We start from the raw sequence: 20,438 nt of genomic DNA, 5'->3' as shown, positions 1-20,438 counted from the left end.
TTTTTATAAAAAAACACTAGGCACATATTATGATGGCGTAAACATTTTTGAACAAAAAAAAAAACACTCTTTTTGTGTGATAACACGGTTTATCTTTTTCTCGAGAGGACAGTGTCCTATTTGTCACTTTTATCAGTTAACAATAAAATACTTTTAAGAATTACTTTTGCATCTATGACCGAAACTGTTAAAGCATTTTCAAATCTTAAAACCTTATTAACGTAAACATAATTAAAGAAATATACATAAAGTGTTTGATGACAGTCGACAAACATAAAACGATTAATGTATACTGAATAGACATTAATGCAATTTGAGTATTTAGCGCTCTTCGCTTTACACGCTTTATCAATAATTGATAAAGCGTACGTTAAACTATAACAAAACTACTTAAAACCGTGTCAAGCAACAAGCGAGCCATAGCACACGCCAGTCTCGACGCGGCCGCATCTAGCGCGAAAAGTGCAGTCCGGTTTCTAAACGAAAAAATAATACAAATCCTGTTCGCTCGAGACGTTTGCATGTTTTTTTTTTTTTATTAATTTAAAATCAGAACGTATTTGATTTAAAGCCGCTGAATAATAAAAGTGATAGTTGTGTGACCAGTTAGAAATAAAAGTGACAGTAACAAAGGGGATAAATGAATTTACTTATACAATTAAAGTAAGTATTTCAATTAACTGTATGTTAATTATCGTAAACCTATTTTATATTATCACCGTCGCTAATGCTATTAATATCTATTTAACGCTTATATGTATGCATACAAATAGTTACTTTTTACTGTGTCTATATTAATTTTGATTAGGTATATGAATTAGTTATATTGACCTCGTTTTGTTTTGTTTTGAAATTACCATAATTTTTATGATATTATTATACATAAGAATATTTTATTTTTCAATGAAATCACTTTAAATTTGAATCTCTTTAAATTTAAATTTATTATAATTTTCTAAACATTTGTTCATAAAAATAAAGACTTATTACCCAACCTCGCCACATGTATTGGTAAATAAACGTGTAATAAATACGATGCTTGTAAAAAAATACTGAAAGCAATTAATGCCATCTTTGCACTTAATACGAGAATGGCTGCATTGCTTCCCAGTAAATAAATAATAATTGCAAATGTTTCACATTTAAAATGTGATAACAAGGTATTATACGATGATATAAATATTATTTTATGTATTATTAAATACAAATATCTAGTATCTACTTACCTTTTAATACGAAACAATTTTATATTTTATTTTTTGTGAGTGCAATAATATTTTGTTAAAAAAAAACTATTTACTCGCTGCCCTATCATGGTTTATAAAAACTTTGTCCATGTCGTTTCATAAACGACTAAACTAATTTTTATGATCAGCGGATTAGACATTAAGAAGTTACAGCGTAATAAAGAACCATAAAAAAAAATAGCACAAGGAAATAAATCAACATAATGTATATTTAATAGAACACTTACCATCTATTTTATGAAATACGGATGACATGAAAGTGCCGGAAGCATTAATCCTCTTTTTCACGAAAAAAAAATGTATGACATTTTTTATTCATATTTCAACCAAGGAGGTTTATTACTGTAACTCAAAATTATCATAGTTGGACATATTTATCAGTACATTTTTATTTATGATATACAAACTATTTGTTATCATTATACGGCCTTGCGTTTTATGATCAATAACTTTGACATAAATGATCGTTCTTAATTGGGGATATTAACTCAAGATAAGTTATATGTATTCTGAATAATTAATGTGTTAGAAAAATAGCATTCTATAGAAAACTATTAAACGAATGCTGCTACTGAGAAAGTTGATTGTTATTTGTTAATGATCTATAGGTTACATAAATACGCCTTTTCTGCATTTTGGAACGAAAATGATATAACACAAAAATATAGTTTCCGGTAACATATTTTTGAATATTAGATATTTCATAGTGCCGATTTGACATACAACATAATCAATTATTATTACGCAGAAGCTTCCAAAAAGTATCAGATGTTAATATATAAAAACTCTTTATATTACTAGCAGACGCTGCTGGCCCTTACATATACTTATTTGACAGGGCATTACAATAGATGTAGCAGAATCTAAGTGAACGTCAGTTTAAGATTATTGTCATTTCTATGATGGAGAATCAAAAACACAAATTAAATTGTTCCCTACGGATTACTGCTGTCCAAATAGAAAATAAACGAAGCAAATGACAACAGTATCTAAATAACGAACTGTTATACAAAGACAATAACGTATTGTGAACAATGTAGTGAAAAAAAAAATCAAATATCGACCATATTAACATAGAAATTAATTAAGATTTAATTTTAGTAAAAAAAGTACAACTACTATATCTTACTCCTTTCCCATTTTCTTAAATATATTTTAACAACACTTATTAGAGCTTGATGAGAACCACAAAATCCCATCGACGATGTTCTGGTCTCAATCAGCTAAGATCGATGTGATAGATTCAAAATATCTTCAATATTTTTTTCATTTATTTGAAGTTATTCTTGGATAATTCTGATAATTTCGAACATCTTCAGTAAACCTACACGTATACATTAACATGTTTATAACCATTTTATGTTAAAAATAACATATTTTTTTATTACATCATCATCAGCTTTTTATAGGTGGTAGAGCCTAGCTGTGGTAAAATAACTACAGTTCAAACATGGGCTGGCTCGACCGGGGAAGTACCACCCTCTCACAGAAGATCGGCGTGAAGTAGTCATTAATGACTGCGTTTGGTTCGATGAGTGAGAGAGCCGCTTGCCCTTTCCCTATTCCAAACCTTTCCTGTCATTTCCTTATTCCCGCCCCTGCCTATTCCTCAACAACTAAGGTTGGCAAAGCATCCGTAACATCTATGGTGCGGATGTCCATGAGCGACGGTGACTACTGCCCATCAAGTAGGCCGTCTGCTCGTGTGGCAATTTTTACATAAAAAAAGCTCATCGGTGCCCACTGCTGAACAAAGGCCTCTTCGCACATGGATATTGTCAGAGCATTAATCACCACGCTTGCTCAAGGCGGATTGGCGATTTCAAACTTATGATTTGAAATTATAAGTCCAGGTTTCCTCACGACGTTTTCATTCACCATCTGTCAGTTGTGTATCTTAGAAAGTATATATCATCCGGTAAAATTACATTGGTACTTCCCAGGTTTCGAATGCGCAACCTCCAGGCCATCGACATTTTTCTATTTCTATTAAATATTCAACGTGAATGTTCTTATAACCGTTTGAACCAGTTACAATGGAGATACGAGTAAGAAATTGCATTTAATTAATTGTTTTGTACACAGCAAACACCCGCCATTAAACAACTCGACAAGCAAACTTAAGGTTGCAGAAGTTAATACCGCTACCTATTAATTATTCATTTCAACTAACGTTACTTACTATGTATGCTTTCGTATATTCATATTAATTTTATTAAAATCGAATATGCTTACTTACTTCTGTCGGAGTGTAAAAAAATCACACTAACTTTAAAATTTTACACTGAGGTTGTACTGATAATTCTTTATATTCTTAGTAGTTTGGGTTATACCTATATAAAAATATTGTTTTTTTTTTCTATTTCGGAACTAAATGTATCGGAAATCGGAAACGTTGAAGTGTATAATTTTTATGTGCATATAATTTGTTTTTAAAATCACGCTCAGTTGGTATTGTGAACGTCAGTTATCGTGTCCGCATCATGCGAGGAAGCAGAGGTTCCGATAAAGCTATGCCAATGTAACACGCAACACTGACTGACAACGGTTTAAAACATTCACAATAATATTTATGTTGTTTACAAACGTGTCGGAATTTAAAAAACATCCTGGAGATGTATCGGACTGATAATATTTAATTTTAACATTTTCATCATTAATTCTCATTCACATTTCACAATCAGATCATTTGCGGCTACGGTTAAGTGAATTTAGTAGTAGGAAATTTTAATCGCCGCGATTACTTAGTGCCTCTTGAACAAGTTAAATATAACCGCTTTTATAACCGAATTCGTCGTGTAAATTAGCCGAGGTTTTGTAAAATATAACGACGGATATATGACTACAGTACAATAATTATACTGAAATTATTATTCTAGATGATAATATAATCTTCACTCGTATCAAAAACCCTCTAAAATAAGTACATTATCGCATATTATGTATATCATTAATGTCTATGTACGTCTGGCTATCAGTTTCTCCTTCAAACGAAGCAGAATAACTTATTTTTGACTTACACGTAATGTATTTAATATTATTCAGGTTAATAAAAATGTGTCGTCTGCTGGTGCTGGCGATAGTATTGGTGCATTTAGTCAACTGTCAGGACAAAGAAAATGATATAGAGGAATCAACACCGCTTGTCTATGAGTAAGTATTCGGTAGAATATGTCACATTTTACATCCTCGCTCTTCATACGAGGCGTTAAGAGGGTGTTAACGTAAGTTATAAGATAACAAACGGTAAACTAGTCAGTAAACGGTAAACTAGTCACTGCGAAATTGTGGTAAGCACACTAATAACCAATAAAATAAACAGCACTATCAACTTTAAAGAAAATTATAAAACTATTACTTTCGGATTACAACTTACTTACTCGTGGTTGAGCAAAGTAATTGTGACGTCGGGAGTACGTAGCTTTTAAAAAGAATATAATAACGTGTAGTAATCCGAAAATAATAGTAGGTATCATTTAAAGGAATACTCGCGAAAGTTTTAGATATCGTTTAAATAAAAATGTTTTTACGTACGTTACAAACTATGTTATTTTTAAATAAAAATATAGTTGACATGTACGATATTTATTTATCTGTCCGATTAACCTAAAATTCCTTAACAATGTTTTTGAATTTATGCATCGTCATCTACAATTTAAATGCGGTTTTAATGTGTATTATTCAAAAATATGAAGTCTCGTGAAGTTATATTACAACACCGCGTCAGTCTTTAAATCATTTCATTAATTTAATTTTGATTTAATAACTCAAATTAACATGATTGTTGCGAATTAAGATCTGTAAGTTGTAACTTTAGACTAGAATTAATTTGAGACTGTTGTTGAATAGTTGTAAACATTAATTCTGTACATTTGGTTCAAGATAACAACATATACATTATATAATTCCAGACCATCCTGGACATATGAATGTGTGCCGGATGAGGGCTGTCAACGCTCCGATTTTCCGCAGCCGACCCTGAACAGGAGTATGATCTTCGATAGCATCGACCTATGCAGGACCGTCTGCGGCCGCTTCGGAGGAATCTGGCCCAAACCGGTCACGGCGGCCTTGAGCATGCAGACTATTAAGATACATCCGAATTACTTGAGGTATCCTCAATGACATTTATACAAAACAATGTCTATATTCTATTGGTCTAACCCAAAGTGTTACTCGCTAGCAATCTATAACGTCAACTCATATTTTGCATGGTCATTCAGAATGAGTTTGGCCTTTTTGAATTTTAATCTTCAGTCGTGATAATTTAAGGTCACTTTCTTCTAAGACGTTCACATTAATAAGAAACATTTTTAATTATAAGGACACCGTGTTTATTCAATATAATCGTTCGAACTTTCCGCTACACAACATAGAAACTAGATATAGTTGAAACTTGAAGGCACATTGATATTTAAAAGACATAAATACATGAGTTTTATAATACATAATAGATATATGGTTTTCACATGCGATATGTTTCAAAAGTATGTACCTACCCTTTGACAAGAATTCATCCTGAAATAGATTTATTCTATTTTCAAAATTAAGAATAAATTAGAAATATAAAAAAAACACGCAAATTGTTGAAATATTTAAATGAGATTGCTAAATTATCCAAAAATTTCAAGGTTAGGTTCCCAATCACTATCAACGTTTAGTAACCTTCAGAATGTATAATGCATAGCTATCTGGAAACCTTCTTGTTTAAAAATTATTACAATGTTATTTCACTTCACAGTATAGGAATTTAATTTTTTAATTATATATTTTTTTTAATATCAACATAACGAAACTTACGGAACGCAGCCAGAATCAAATTTAATTAAGATAGTTGTTCACAATGAATTCATTATCTGTAGCATTTGTTCGTTTCTGAACTTTAACCTCATCACATATGAACACGTGGTCGGTTCGCAGGTTCTTGGAACGTTCTGACTATAAATATGTCCTCATTAAATACCATGCAAGGGAAATTTAATAAAATACAAATAAATAAAACTAATATAATGAATTCTGTTTACTACATGTTTTGACATAAATGTTTATTATGCATTACGCTAGAAACGTGTCGAAATATATTTCTCCTATCAACTTCTAAGAAGTTATGCAGTGCTAGTACTTTTTAAAATAAATTATTATATAAGTTACTTTTTAAATGTTAATATATATTTTTTTGCTACGTGGATTATTTTGCCAGTAACGTTTTTATTTGTTGGACTTACATTAATTGATTATACATCATGTTTTTAAAAACGTGTCTTTTGTTATATTTTTCTGACTATTGATTTAAATGGTATCTATTGTCAACAAATTAATTTATATTATTAAACATTTTGATGGGTAAATCAACATCGGGAGTAACAAGATTTTTACTGTAAGAAAACTAGGTCTAGATCAAAATTTTATTCGATCATATTTAACAAATTACACGAAAGAATTTTACTTGCTTTGCATTTACAAAAAAAAAAAATGCATTATCTTGTTTTGCAAGAATCTCTCAAAAAAAAAAAACTCAATTTTGCTAAAAATAATCAAATCGAAACTATTTACCTTTACATGAAATATTAAGTTTAGTATTATATTCATGCTACTAATATAATAGATGCGAAAGTTTTTGTATGTTTGTAACACTTTCCCATTAAATATGTGATTAAATTATAATATAAAAATATTAGCATAAAACATGGGAATATTCATAAACGTATATAGGCATTGAATATATATTATAAAGTGAATACGAAACCTTGTATTGTATTGTATATTCAGACCCAAATACCGTGACGATGACGGTATACGTAATTATTTACTGCCGTTTTTCAAGTAACATGTCCTTCATGATGACTGATAGTCATCGATTAAGACACCAATATATATACCAAATATTACTTGACAATAATTATTTCAGGTGATTTCTTATTTGGATTTTTTTTTCTTTTTCCCGCCAAATGGCATAATAGATCCTCCTTTGTGCCCCTGTCCGATGCAGGATTACACATTATACAGACGTATATTTATCTCGTGTAAATATAATGAACAGTCATTTATATTATTAGTGAAAAATTGACATGAAAAATAGAATAATCTCCGAGAATTGTGACGCTTATAACTCGCCTCTTAGTTACGATTTTAGAATGCCCTAATACTAGCCATGTGATCGCGTTGTATCTGAACCAAAACGTATTTTTATTTACGATTTGCTCATTATAAAAATACAAATCTTCTTTTTTATCATTTCTGTTAGACATACTATATTATGTTATTTACATGTCTGTGTCTATTTCTATAAGGTGACATAAAATGGGAGTACGATACATTGCGTCATCACAGTTTTATTTTTAAAACGGCCGTAGGCATAGAATTATATCGCAGAGTTCACAGAAATACTAAGGAGTTATTAAAAATAAGGTTATCTATTGATTTATCGATTTCTGAATAATAACAAACAGAATTCATACTATAAAGATTGAAGTAACTAAAAAGGAATTATGTGCGTGTGAAAATTATCAATGCTATGTCCAAATATGGCAAACAACGGTACATTATTTTAACATACGCATAATATTGAGCGATTCTCATAAAATCTATTCCCGTGTCCTCTGACTGCTGTCCACTCGTCACCAGGAATACGCAAGCGCAATTTATTTGTTCAAGATAAATAAACGTGTAAACGTCACTCGGTCTATTTTGAATGGGATAGTTGGATACGTGCGTATTAATTTACGATTTAATTTTATGATTTCAGGTTCTTGACCTTTGATTTAACATTTAGTTGTGTGTAGAATTTTTTGGAACCGTCCACTCAAATGATAAATCACATTTTTAAATATTTTAAATGAAATCTTTTCATATTAATGTTATATGCATAAATATATAAGGTGTTTTGTTTAGCTCTTTAATATAATTTTTATCGTCAGCTTTTACTTGTAATGCATTTCTTAGATACAAAAAATTGTTAAATCTATAAAATTTCATAAAGATTCATTTATACATAGTTGTATAATATGAGCGGTCATTGCTCGCTTGATAACTGCTAGGAAGGGCTCGCGGACAGCTGTCAAATCTTTTATTTTGTACGAGAAGTTCAGACAGATTATATTTAGCACAAATACATGGTTACAATGACTGCTTCATACACATATTAGCTTAAATTTATTCCTAGTAGATAGTTATATTTAATTTGCTCGGATTTATTTACGTTTTGTTGTGATTTTTTTCATATTCTTAAAGTTTCTAATATAAGCACTAGATCAGCCTCTAAGACTTCACTATAATATCGTCCACCATAAATTCCAAAGATGCATGATAATACAAATGTTTTTGTACATGCTCGGGCTGTAATTTGCTCAGCAAGCGCAATTGAACAGGTGTTTATAATCGAGCAACCTGATTATGAAGCAAGAAGTAATTAAAATTATTGTTATGCTAACTGTATCTTGGTTTATTAAAGATTATTAATTTGTGCCTCGTTTAATGATATCAAAGAATTATATATATTTATTTACATATAAATATATTTGATATAAGTTTATGGCGTGAGATCATCTAACGCCAACGCTAGGATGTGTGGATGTTTATCTTGTGTTTGCGTAAAGCATTTTAGGTTCAATGAACGTTTTATAAGATGGACAACGGTACCTCGACCTACGATCTTTGATCATTTATTTGACAGCCAAGTCGTGAATACAATGTTCAGAATCACCCACTCTCTTCGTTACAATACGACTCTACACTGGAATCATATTTTTTTAATTTTTTATTATAATTTTGCCCTTTCTGAGGTTTCCCAATAAAATTAATTATTTCGCTGCTTAAATTTTAATCTATTTGATTCCAGATTCGATCTTAGCAACGCGCCGGCAGAAACCCGAAAGATATTGGCCGAGATGTCTCAAGTGGCCACTCAGAATATCATAAGTGAATGCGAGGGTAATGTCACGGAGGTCGTTGAGATGCCTGTCATTGTACACATCACGGTCAAAACAGACAACATGAACCTAACCTGGCAGACTGACGAACAATACCGCTTGGATGTCCAGAGCAAAGGTGAACCAAAGTTTCGAAGCACAAAGAAATAATAAAAGAGAATATTTTAAAATTCCATGGACTCATTTCCAGATACCAGCGTCGTGGTTCAAGTTATCGCGGAAACGGTTTTCGGAGCACGCCATGGTTTAGAGACTTTGACGCACCTGATTTCGGCTGATAAGCCAGATTTATCGGAACAATCTAAATGTGGGCTCCGTATGGTAGCGGGTGCCAAAATATGGGATAAACCTGTGTACCCACATAGAGGATTTCTTCTGGACACGTCAAGAAACTTCATCCCTATGGACGATATCAAAAGAATGATCGATGGTTTGGCTACACTCAAGATGAACGTCTTCCACTGGCACGTAACAGATTCACACAGCTTCCCGTTGGAATCAAGACGAGTGCCGCAGTTTACTAAGTAAGCCCTACCATAATATAACATACACAACATAAGATCAAATCTTCGGCTTGTAGTACGTTGTTAAAAAAAAAAAACAGATTTTTTTCTAGAGCAGATGTCATTTTTTTTATTCTTTTTACAAACTTTTCCAAAACAGCCGTGATTATTTCCAAGTTCTGTCAGCATGTATTAAGGTATTCAAGTTAAAATGCATTCCATTATCAGGTACGGTGCTTATTCCGCCTCAGAGATCTACAGTTCGGAGGAAGTACGTGGTCTGGTGGAATACGCTCTCGTTCGCGGAGTCCGTATCTTAATTGAAATAGACTCACCAGCGCACGCCGGCAATGGCTGGCAGTGGGGGAATGTAAGCAATAAGCAACACTACTGTTGGATATACACACATACATGTCACTTATCGTAAATCCCTTCGATCTACCTTCAGCTATTATAATAAGATTTAAAAGAATACATAGAATTTAATGATGTTTTAAAAAAAAAATACATCTATAGATTTTTTTTTTGTTATATTCATCAAAATCTAATTTTTCATTCGAGACACATAAAATATAGACCGCTTCTTGAAAATTATACAAAGACAGATCAGTTCCAATTTTGACTTTTTTATGCGAAGAGTTTGTGACGCAATAGGATTTAATGAAGATGTCAACACATGAAAACAAAGAAATCTTTATTTGAAGATAGAAATGTCTTTCTTGGGGCTTTTAAGTGGCATGGTTTTGTTTAAAAGATACGACCTACGTGCAGTACTTTTAATACTTAAATATATGGTGTTATATTTAATTTGAAAACAATCATAACAAAGAGGATGTTAAATAGTAATAATTCGGTAGCCAAGGGACTAGTTATATTAAATCCACAATCAAGTTGAAGTTAAACTGATATTATTTATTTTCAACATTATTACTTTGTTCTAAATTACAATTTCCATCGTCAGGTTGTCCGCGTTTTCCTAAATGGGTAGCAAACGTAATATACGTCAAGTTAAAAATACGTTGGCATTTTTAATGGTACCGTTTTTTGGCATCTGAACCATACGTTGAGATTGTCAATCTAAATTCTAAACGAAGAGTTGCAGGGTATTAAAACATAAATTTCATACCAAGTAGTACCAACATGTTTGTGTATGAAAAACTGTTATATTGTAATGTAGTAAGTTTAGTAAGGGAACCGTTGCACTACCTACAATGGAATATTTTCGCTTGATGTTGTCGTTGTTTATATTTACAAGTTGGAAGTCGTTACCTATGTCGATATTCACAGGAGTACGGTTTGGGTGATCTGGCGGTTTGTGTGAACGAGAAACCCTGGCGGCAGCTTTGTATTCAGCCACCCTGCGGGCAACTGAACCCCGCCAACCCTGCCGTATATAGAGTATTGAGAGACTTGTACAGAGACATCGCTGAAACTCTCACCAAACCTCCTCTATTTCACATCGGCGGTGATGAGGTATTTCGAAAGAAATTTTCATATTTTTTTTTACTTACCGTCTCTATTGGAAATGAACACAAATAATCGTCTTATCAACATAAATCAAACTTTGAAAAGAGTCAATATATCTCGGGATGCAATAATCACGAAAGTTCTTAGGCCATGATGATGACGTTAATAGTTAAGTACATACATCATTTATTTTTGTTATATCTGATTTATTTGTTGGTGCCTTCTTAGACAAGACCATACTTTGTTAATTTTTTGTCAAAATTAAGAAAATAGATTTCATTTTCGATGCAGTTCTTGCTTCTGATGCGAACATTTGTACAACAGAATAAATAATTAACATTGGATACAATTTTCAATATTTTCAGGTATTCTTTGAATGCTGGAACTCGTCAAATACGATCCTAGAGTACATGCAGACTAAAGGCTACAGCAGGAATGTTGAAGGTTTCATCAATTTATGGTCGGAATTTCATGAGAAGGCTCTCAATATTTGGGATGAAGAACTAGCAGCGATCGGAGAAACGGAGAAGCAGCCAGTCTTAATCTGGTCTTCCGAACTCACACAAGCCCACAGGATACAAAAACATTTGGACAAAAAAAGGTACTGTCTAGAATATCAAAGAACTGAGCCCATTTTAAGGTCACTGCAATTTTTGAACTGTACAAATATTTGTTAGACGTAAGGTGTTATTATTCTAATTGCTCGCCGTTTATCTTCCAGATACACAATTGAAGTTTGGGAACCTCTGTCCAGTCCTTTGTTAATTCAACTGATACGTCTGGGCTACAACGTTATATCAGTCCCCAAAGACGTGTGGTATCTCGATCATGGGTTTTGGGGTCAGACGAAATACTCTAACTGGAGAAGAATGTACGCACACACACTGCCAAGAGATCCAAATGTTTTGGGGGGTGAAGTCGCTATGTGGACTGAATATGTGGATAAAGAGGCTTTGGGTATGTTGTTTTGATATCACACTTCTTTCTGTTACAATCAAATTTAATCAATTATCTTTGAAGCGACGAATGACTATCTGAAATTATGTTGTCATATACACCTATTATCTATAAAAATCTTTCAAAAACTGATATCTTTAGTGAACATCATAAAAATTGCTTAGTCCAATCAAAAATGAGGCCACTTGGGTTAGGACAACAGTGGATTACACATAGATCATTACATAGACATCAAACAAGACTACAAGGAGTATTAAAGAAAACAATGTTAATATCTTATTCCTCAGATCCGAGAGTGTTCCCTCGAGTGGCTAGCGTGGCGGAACGTCTTTGGTCGGATCCCACGACGGGAGCGAGTGGCGCTCAGCCTCGCCTGCAGCGGGTGAGGACGAGACTCGTCCAACGAGGACTGAGGGCGGACGTGCTAGCTCCAGGCTGGTGCGCTCAACACGACACGCGCTGCTTATAGCGAGCTGAGTGATTCGTTGGTACGTTTCTATGCGATGCTTGTACGGTGGTTGACATTTTAGATTGTTTTTAGTCTTCTGCTTACTATGGGGGTTAAAAATACATTCGAATTTGCAAGTGTATAGCGATATAGAATAGGTTTAAAGTGATGAGATCTAAGACTTTCGCGAGTTTTATTCATTTAAATGAAGCTAATATATTTCGGATATACTACGCGGATTTTATTATTTTGAAACTACATAATCCCACATTCGCATATCGTCTGCCCGTGATCACGGTTGCTGAAAAGTAACCGAAACGTCGGGATTATGTAGTTTTAAAATAATAAAATTCGCGTAGTATATCCGAAAAATATTAGTATCATTTAAATGAGGTTTAAAGTGACTATCTATATTAGATAGAAAATTTGCTTCTGTTTAGGGACTAGTTAATTAGGTAGTAGAATTGTAGTAAATAGTTGGATGTGGATAATATAGTTTAGTTACTGATGTACAATGAAAATAAAAACAGCTGTGACATAAATTTGGAGTTGCCAATCTTTTAAGTTAATATTAATTAAATGAATCAATTGGGATCGTAAGGAGCGAGTAGGTGACGGTTTAAGAAAAAAGTTGTATCAGTTATGTCTGGTCGTAAAGCGAAGATAATAGTTGGTTTAAAAATAGAAAACATAAGGATGGTAATAATTGTTACATAACCATTGAGTTTCGTGATTTTTAAGAATACATCAATATACAAGAGGCGCTTAACCTCGAAACATTTACTTAGAATCTTCTCAAAGAGCCGTAACACATAAGTTCGTCTTGATTACAGAAGACATAAAAATTATTTACATTATCTTACTTCTTCTTATTTACTCGAAATTGTCCAAAAATAATAAACAAATCCCGGAAGACTTAATATGATTGCTATAACAATATTTATACAATTATTATTATTGTTTACTGTTTCAATTTATAAAAATAGTTTCATCCAATTAAATTCCTAGTCAAGACCTAGACGTTTCTTTAAATCTTGTTAATTCATATATCATTAATATTATTGTAGATAATTTTTTTTTTTTTTACAGGACGAAAGTCAGCCAGAAGCTATAAAAGCGTTCCCAAAATGTCTATCAGCTGCCGTTTTATTCCATATTCAAAATATTTCGTGTAAGGTTTTATTTGAGTCATATTTATTTATAATTTAAGAATAAAATTTTAAAAAAATAAATTAAACTAACCAACTGATTCTTATCATAATGAAATGAAACGCTCAAATTAGTTTAAGACTTTCATGATTTTATAAAAGACATAAGTTTAAGGTTAATCTCGGAGGAGATCTCATATTTTAGTTCAATATCCTTACTGGATTAATTATGTATATTTTACTTACCTATCAACTTATGTACCTGTTTTATTGTTGACGATTTGTAAATAAGTAACTATGCTTAAAATTATTATTTTTTTTATTGTGATAATAATTTGACGTAATTATGACACGGTGTACAGTTCTTATGTCCGATTCGTAACTTTCACATCGAAGTTGTAGTGTAACGTCGCCTATTATAAACGCTAAGTTACTTTAAAATAAATACAATGATCTTATTTCTAACTATTATTCAATTTACATCCTAAACTAAAACTATAAGGAAAACAATCTAAAATATTACACGTTTTACATTACGCTATCTACAACAGCCGTCTGTCCTAGCCACGATTCTCAACTACGAACTCCATGGAGTCTCAACTTTTTTTTAATTCATAAACCAATAATACTATATGAAAAGATTTATCAATGAAAAACTTTAAATTATTAGTGAGACAATGACTCGTGGCGGGGGTAGCGGTAACAGAATACAAAAATAATAACTAACAGTATCTAAATTCTATGAAATACAAATTGCGTGTAGTAGAAACAGCTTACTTATAGTTACATCGTTACGTTTCTACCATTCCTATCGTTATTCTTAACGGCCATCGTCAGATCGTTAGGTAACAGGTCGTGCAGCACGGTGTCACTTCTGAACATATTTGTTGCTATCCTCTTTGCGAGTCTTTCTGATTCTCTTAAATCATCCTCTTTGGAGTGTGACGTGAGATCTATTTCCGTATCGCTTTCGCTGTCACTGACGTCCTCGCTTCGTTTCCGGTATGCTAGGTTTTCCGGCTCATTTATTTCTTCTCCTGTGCAATGACAGGGATTGCTCTTCGCCATTCTCAAGTCAGTTGGCGCTATTTCGTTGTTGTCCATCTGCTGGGGCATCAGTAATGGCGGGAACGGGAACGGTGGCTGTTGAAGTATCCTGTCGTCGTTGCCGTACGGCATGGGGGGTGGTATGTCATGGGGCAGGGGTAGATTGTCGGACATATTTCCGTTATGGTGGTAAGTCTCCTGTTGGGGTGATTTCATACCAGCACTGTTTTCATTAGACTGTGTTTCTAAATTGTCTTTGGGTGGCGGCGATTCCCCTCCTTCTGGTGACGATTCAGGTGGTTTTGTGTGACCTGCAACAAAAATTAATAATTACACCATAATTTTTCCAATATTTCAATCATTACTTTCTCTCCCAATAAAACTCTTCCTACTCTGTTTATTTTAATTAATTGTGATACGTTCTTTTTTTAAATCTCTTTAACAATTATGAAGCTTACGAATTACTTATTTCATTATTTCTATAATAATTAATAAAAAAAAATTGATTACAATTTAGCGATATGTGAATAAAAATTAAAAGACGTGAATGTTTAAATGTGTTTTCTTTTTCAGTACCAAAAATAAGTAGGGCATCCTTTGATTATTTAAAAATATATACATATTAATGCACTTAATTATTTAAATTTATATAAAATATATTTGCAATTACTATGAGTGAATATGTTGACCATTCCACAAATTTAACGTCTTTAACATTATAATACATTTCTAAATAATTCTAGACCAGGGTTTGTTATTATAATTTAATAAACAAATCAATACAGGCCGTTGGCGAGTGAATATACCCGTCATAAAATATTTTTGTTATTATTTGAAATTACCCCAAAGAAGTATTTTATCAATTTTGTACGCTAAATCATTGCAAACGTCTGTGACGTTTATTTATTTGTTAGTGATTAATATGAAATATATTTAAATAGAAATGAGGGGTTTTTATTATAGCATCGAGATTTTACAGTTAGCATCGTAGAAACTAATTCATGATTCAACTTGCTTATGACGGAAATAGTTATGTAATATGTATAAAATTACCTGATGAAGATGTACCAACCTGGCAGTCCAAGAGGTGGTGTCCCGAGCCCCAAACACCTCATTCTCCAGGCGTCCTGCAAAAGCTGGAGGCGAGCTTGCTTACGCCATTTAGCTCGTCGATTTTGAAACCAGACCTTATATAGAAAAAATTGTGATAGTTTTTAAATTTAAATATAATTCTTGACATGTTATTAGAGTACATGAAACTTATAACAATTAAATATGCGTAATTTTTTTAGGTTGAATGGAAACGACTAGCTTTTATGTATTTAACATGTGTAATTTTAGATTTTTGTTGATAGATATTAGTTTTAACTTTATTGGACAGACATTAAAGTTATCATGATAACAGTGATTTAGTTTAAAGCGATCTCTATTTGCCTACTTGCACTCTCGCTTCAGATAGACTGATTCTCAACGCGACTTCTTCCCTGAGGAACACATCAGGGTAATGAGTCTTCTGGAATAATGACTCCAGCTCGCTCAACTGCTGCGGAGTGAAAGTCGTCCTGTTCCGTCTCTGCCGTCGTCTGCCGAACATGTACTCGGTCAGAAGGTCCCCCGGCAACGGTGACAAATACGGTCCCGCCATTTTAATTTACAAATAAACTATAAAAGTCCCGAATCAAGTTCTAGAAAACATCGCCACTTGGTCGAATTTAGTTGACTACGATCACGCGATCACCGAACAACTTTTACCCCGACTCGCGTGAGGGTAACAGCACTACACTGATTCGAGTCAGGGGAAATACTGTGATATAAACTACCCCGGCTCCACCCTCGCGCAATATAATGGGTAAGTGTGATTGGCCGAACGCCCTAGGGGTTGGAGACGTCATCCAATGGCAGCGAGTTCCTGGGGGTTGTTTAAAATATGTGTAGATTGAGTTATGGCGTATCTGTAAATATAAATTTTGTATAAATGTGGTTAATTTCGCGCTAACCGTTAATGAGATATTGAAATCCGTAGAGTCGCTGATTGAATGTCTATTTAAACGATGTTGTTTTAGAGTTTGCAACACGTTTGGGGCCATTTGAATTGATTTGCACATGTTTAGTTAAAAAAAAATGTTAACTGGCAAAACTTTTTGACGGTTTAGATGAGTAAATTAGAGTTCTTATTATTATTTAGTGATTTTTTTATCGCGGTCAGTTATTTAGCTATTATTTTTGTTGATTATAAACTTATTTACTTCTATATCTTGGATTAATTATTTACCTAATTTTACAACGCTAGCTTTTCCGGCTGAAAATATAAGTTTCGGTAAAATATAAGTTTACTAATCTAATAAAATATGTAAAAATAAAATAAAATATTGAATCATCAATTAAAATTTTTCTAAATTAATATTTTTTTGGCGATGCAACCACAACTATTATTTGTGAATATAAAATAGTTCACAACATTATTGTCTTAAAGAATATGAAGTGACTTTTTCAATAAAAACAATTAATATTTTAATTAACACAATAATACATACAACCTATAAATTTACTTCATGTGAAAATAAAGTACAAAAAATTATCATTAAATGCAGTGTCAATCTCAATTTTATTAGTATAGGTACATATATTTCTCGTTTATTTATAGACAATACCTACTTTTTTTTGTACTACTACTGTACTGGACAATTTTTTTTTTTAAATTTAAATGCTTCGAAAAAAAAATTATATCAAATTTTTTTAATTTGTTATGACCTTTTTATTAAACATACATTTATTAAAAAGTTATGTTGCAAACGATATATTAATGTGTGTACATGGACGCATGCAAAGTTATACCGGAGGGCACTTTCTTAATTATGTTGAAGCGAAATATAATTGGCAAAGGAACGAAACAAACGGCTTTACTAAGTGGGTTGCAGATAACGGAAACTGCGATTACGAGAGCAAATGAATGTTACCCACGCCCCGTGAACATTACAGGGCTGACAGATCTTATTAAGAATAAAGGAGTGTCTCATTTACCACATAAATATGGAGTGTTTCATAAAAAACGTTGTTATACTTAAATACATAACATTTCCGTTCAGCTCAAACTAAAGAATCAGACTAAGATTAAATGTTGTACATAATATGTCGTTTTCATTTTGCGAGGAATTAATTAGAATTGAATTATATATAAGTTAATAATCTGTGGTTAATTAGGAACTATATAAAAACTTTTTAAACGCAAAAACAAAAAAAAAATTAAAGAGCTCCAAGGGATGAACAAATAATATGAATATAAAATTCCTATAAATTAAAAAAACAACAACTTAAGGTCCCTATTACAAAAGTAATTAAGAGCAAGACAGCCCTGTAGCGGCGGCGCGACTACCGCAGCGGCGCTAAACGAGTTTCCGCAAACATTTTAATGAATAACACCTCCCCCCACTCCTCAGAACTCCCCCCCACAACAACCTCACAACCCCCCTCGCCCCCCACAACCCCTCCCCACAGCCTGCAATGCGCTAATTAAACATTCGAGCCATATTGTTTCAGATACGATGCTGAATTTCGTTGCCTTATAATGCGCTGATTAAATTTGGCTTTAATTAAACACAGTACGCGATATAATGTTAGCTGGTATTAAAAACTCTATGTAACCGGAAAGCGTATGTTTCATGTGTATTTTTGCAAGTAAATTTCGTGTGTAATTTGTTTTATAATATAAATGAGAACCGTTCAGATTCCAGTTCATTGAACTCACGGTTTCCAATAAGTATCATCGGTTGTATAATTAAAGTAAATTACTATACCTATAAGTATTTCTCAAAGTCATCGCGTCTTAAAGTAATACCTTATTAATTTAATTGTTTTGTACAATCTCATTATTACAATTGGATTGAGAAAATTTCTTTCTTAGGTACAAATAATAAGGAATTATGATTTCAATGTCATCAAAAATTTATTAAGATGACTTTTAACAATCGATTCTTACAAACACTAAAATAAATCTTGAATGTATATAATCGTGTTAATAGAAATTTTACTCAATACCATTTTGATTATCCAAGCAATTTTAAAATAAATGTAACAAAAATACGAAAATTGTAACCTTCTTATATAACTGTTATAATTGCAGATTTATCGCATAGAAATGTTTAATTTTGACATTAAATATTGTCTTAAAATAATGTTTGTAAAACAATTCAAAAGTGAAAAGAAACAAATTTCAATTAATACTATAAAAACTTTAAATTGTAAAAATTTTGCAATAGAATATGACAACCTTTAGCAAAAAAAAAATATAAACGAACTGTCACTGTCATTACACTTAAATAGCACAGATTATCAAAGGGCTCAACGATTCGTTAGCTTATTTGACACATTCCTCCAAAAAAGGATCATTGTAATCAGGAGTCTTTGCGTTTGGAAAGCTGATATATCACTAAACATCTACATTAGCATATCTAAGTGACAAGTGTCATTACCCCAGACACAATACCAACTACCAGCAGATGAAAGTGCAGGGATGTCGGGCATCTCAATTAGTTAATTAATCTTTTTTCCCGCGTTAAAATAGCATTTATAAGCGAGACGCGAACCAGTGAGAACTGCCTCCCCTGTTACAAGCTGTCTTTAGGGTTGCTATTTTTCTAAATATCCCTTTTATTCCGATGTTGCTAACTTGTTGATATAAGTCGCCTGAAATCCGCTCAAATATCATTCGAATTACAACTCGGCCGAAAATTGTTCACTTAAATTGATAATCGATATTTCGAATCAATTTCATAATAATAAGAAGATCTCAATCGAAACCAAGATTATACCTAAAGTAAACATGAGTAGTGCCATGATGATTACAATACGAATAGCATTATGTTTGTTATAACAGATTTCTAAACTGTTAACTGTATAACGTCAACCCTGCAGTGTGACTAACAGCGTTTAGTTATCTGCTGCAGAGCGGACTGACAATGGATCGCGCGGACGGAGTCGCGAGGCATCTAACTGCTAATCAACTCTACCCAGCTCAAACATCGCATTTCAATCAGGGTTTTGTCTATTGATTGAACTGCTTTTTACACTTGAGCTCATTTCAAATGGCCCGATTATTTAATAGTTTTTAGTTTAATTAACCTGTCATATGCTGTTATTCACCATTGTCTATTTAATTTCCAAATATATATAACAAATTAATATCTGTCGTAACAGATTTCAGAGGTTATATATAACTTTTTAAATAAATGACAGAATATATAAAACCTTTTCATGTATCTAAAAGCCGGATCTAAAACAGATCCTTTTGAATTGTAATCAACAAAGCCCTTTGTATATAAAGATGACTTTCATTAATCAAAATATGTTATGTATGATAGAATGAAGTCTTTTAATCGCAGACACGCGTCGTTTCCTTTGTCCGGATTCATTCGTTTTGTTTTAACACCCCCTTTAACGTTCATACGGCAATGTACACCTTCTTGGAGCTTCTTGAGCTACTCGCACACTTAAGGCCTATAATACATATCACGCATACACGTCTGGTACATCATTGAGGCATGTTAAATAAATTATGTTAAATTAATTATAATCAGTTCAACTAAATGCCAAGTTTTATTTGATTTACTCTAAGTTTAAATAAATAAATTTGTTTGTGGAAACTTTAAATCCCACTGGCTGTATAATTAAGAACAATTTGAATCAGAAATTACTAA

The 20,438-nt window shown here is 32.4% G+C and overlaps 2 protein-coding genes across 2 annotated transcripts; one reads left to right on the top strand and one right to left on the bottom strand.

Annotated features, from left to right (window-relative positions):
- Positions 1 to 415: 415 nt before the first annotated feature.
- LOC116772382 (chitooligosaccharidolytic beta-N-acetylglucosaminidase) lies at positions 416 to 14,156 on the top strand. The gene is made up of 11 exons (XM_032664552.2): positions 416 to 663; positions 4,293 to 4,400; positions 5,159 to 5,359; positions 9,085 to 9,293; positions 9,366 to 9,699; positions 9,907 to 10,048; positions 10,966 to 11,151; positions 11,511 to 11,746; positions 11,867 to 12,102; positions 12,390 to 12,590; positions 13,640 to 14,156. The coding sequence occupies exons 1-10, from the start codon at positions 641 to 643 to the stop codon at positions 12,569 to 12,571; spliced, it is 1,857 nt and encodes a 618-aa protein (XP_032520443.1). The 5' UTR covers positions 416 to 640; the 3' UTR covers positions 12,572 to 12,590; positions 13,640 to 14,156.
- LOC116772383 (retinal homeobox protein Rx) lies at positions 13,960 to 17,059 on the bottom strand. Its single transcript, XM_032664553.2, has 3 exons — positions 16,184 to 17,059; positions 15,818 to 15,932; positions 13,960 to 15,056 (listed from the first exon to the last, which is right to left on the bottom strand). The coding sequence occupies exons 1-3, from the start codon at positions 16,388 to 16,390 to the stop codon at positions 14,482 to 14,484; spliced, it is 897 nt and encodes a 298-aa protein (XP_032520444.1). The 5' UTR covers positions 16,391 to 17,059; the 3' UTR covers positions 13,960 to 14,481.
- Between the last annotated feature and the right edge of the window lie 3,379 nt (positions 17,060 to 20,438).

The sequence above is a fragment of the Danaus plexippus genome, chromosome 12 (assembly GCF_018135715.1).
Source record: "Danaus plexippus chromosome 12, MEX_DaPlex, whole genome shotgun sequence".
Classification (NCBI taxonomy): domain Eukaryota; kingdom Metazoa; phylum Arthropoda; class Insecta; order Lepidoptera; family Nymphalidae; genus Danaus; species Danaus plexippus.
Note: the sequence above shows the minus strand (reverse complement) of the source record. Positions and strands in the feature narration are given on the sequence as shown.

Coding starts and splice junctions, on each gene's coding strand:
- LOC116772382 (XM_032664552.2), top strand. CDS start 641: ATGAATTTACTTATACAATTAAA. Junction 9,294..9,365: donor CTTGGATGTCCAGAGCAAAG/GTGAACCAAAGT, acceptor ACTCATTTCCAG/ATACCAGCGTCGTGGTTCAA. Junction 10,049..10,965: donor ATGGCTGGCAGTGGGGGAAT/GTAAGCAATAAG, acceptor CGATATTCACAG/GAGTACGGTTTGGGTGATCT.
- LOC116772383 (XM_032664553.2), bottom strand. CDS start 16,390: ATGGCGGGACCGTATTTGTCACCGTTGCCGGGGGACCTTCTGACCGAG. Junction 15,933..16,183: donor TATCTGAAGCGAGAGTGCAA/GTAGGCAAATAG, acceptor TTTCTATATAAG/GTCTGGTTTCAAAATCGACG. Junction 15,057..15,817: donor ACCACCTCTTGGACTGCCAG/GTTGGTACATCT, acceptor TTTTTGTTGCAG/GTCACACAAAACCACCTGAA.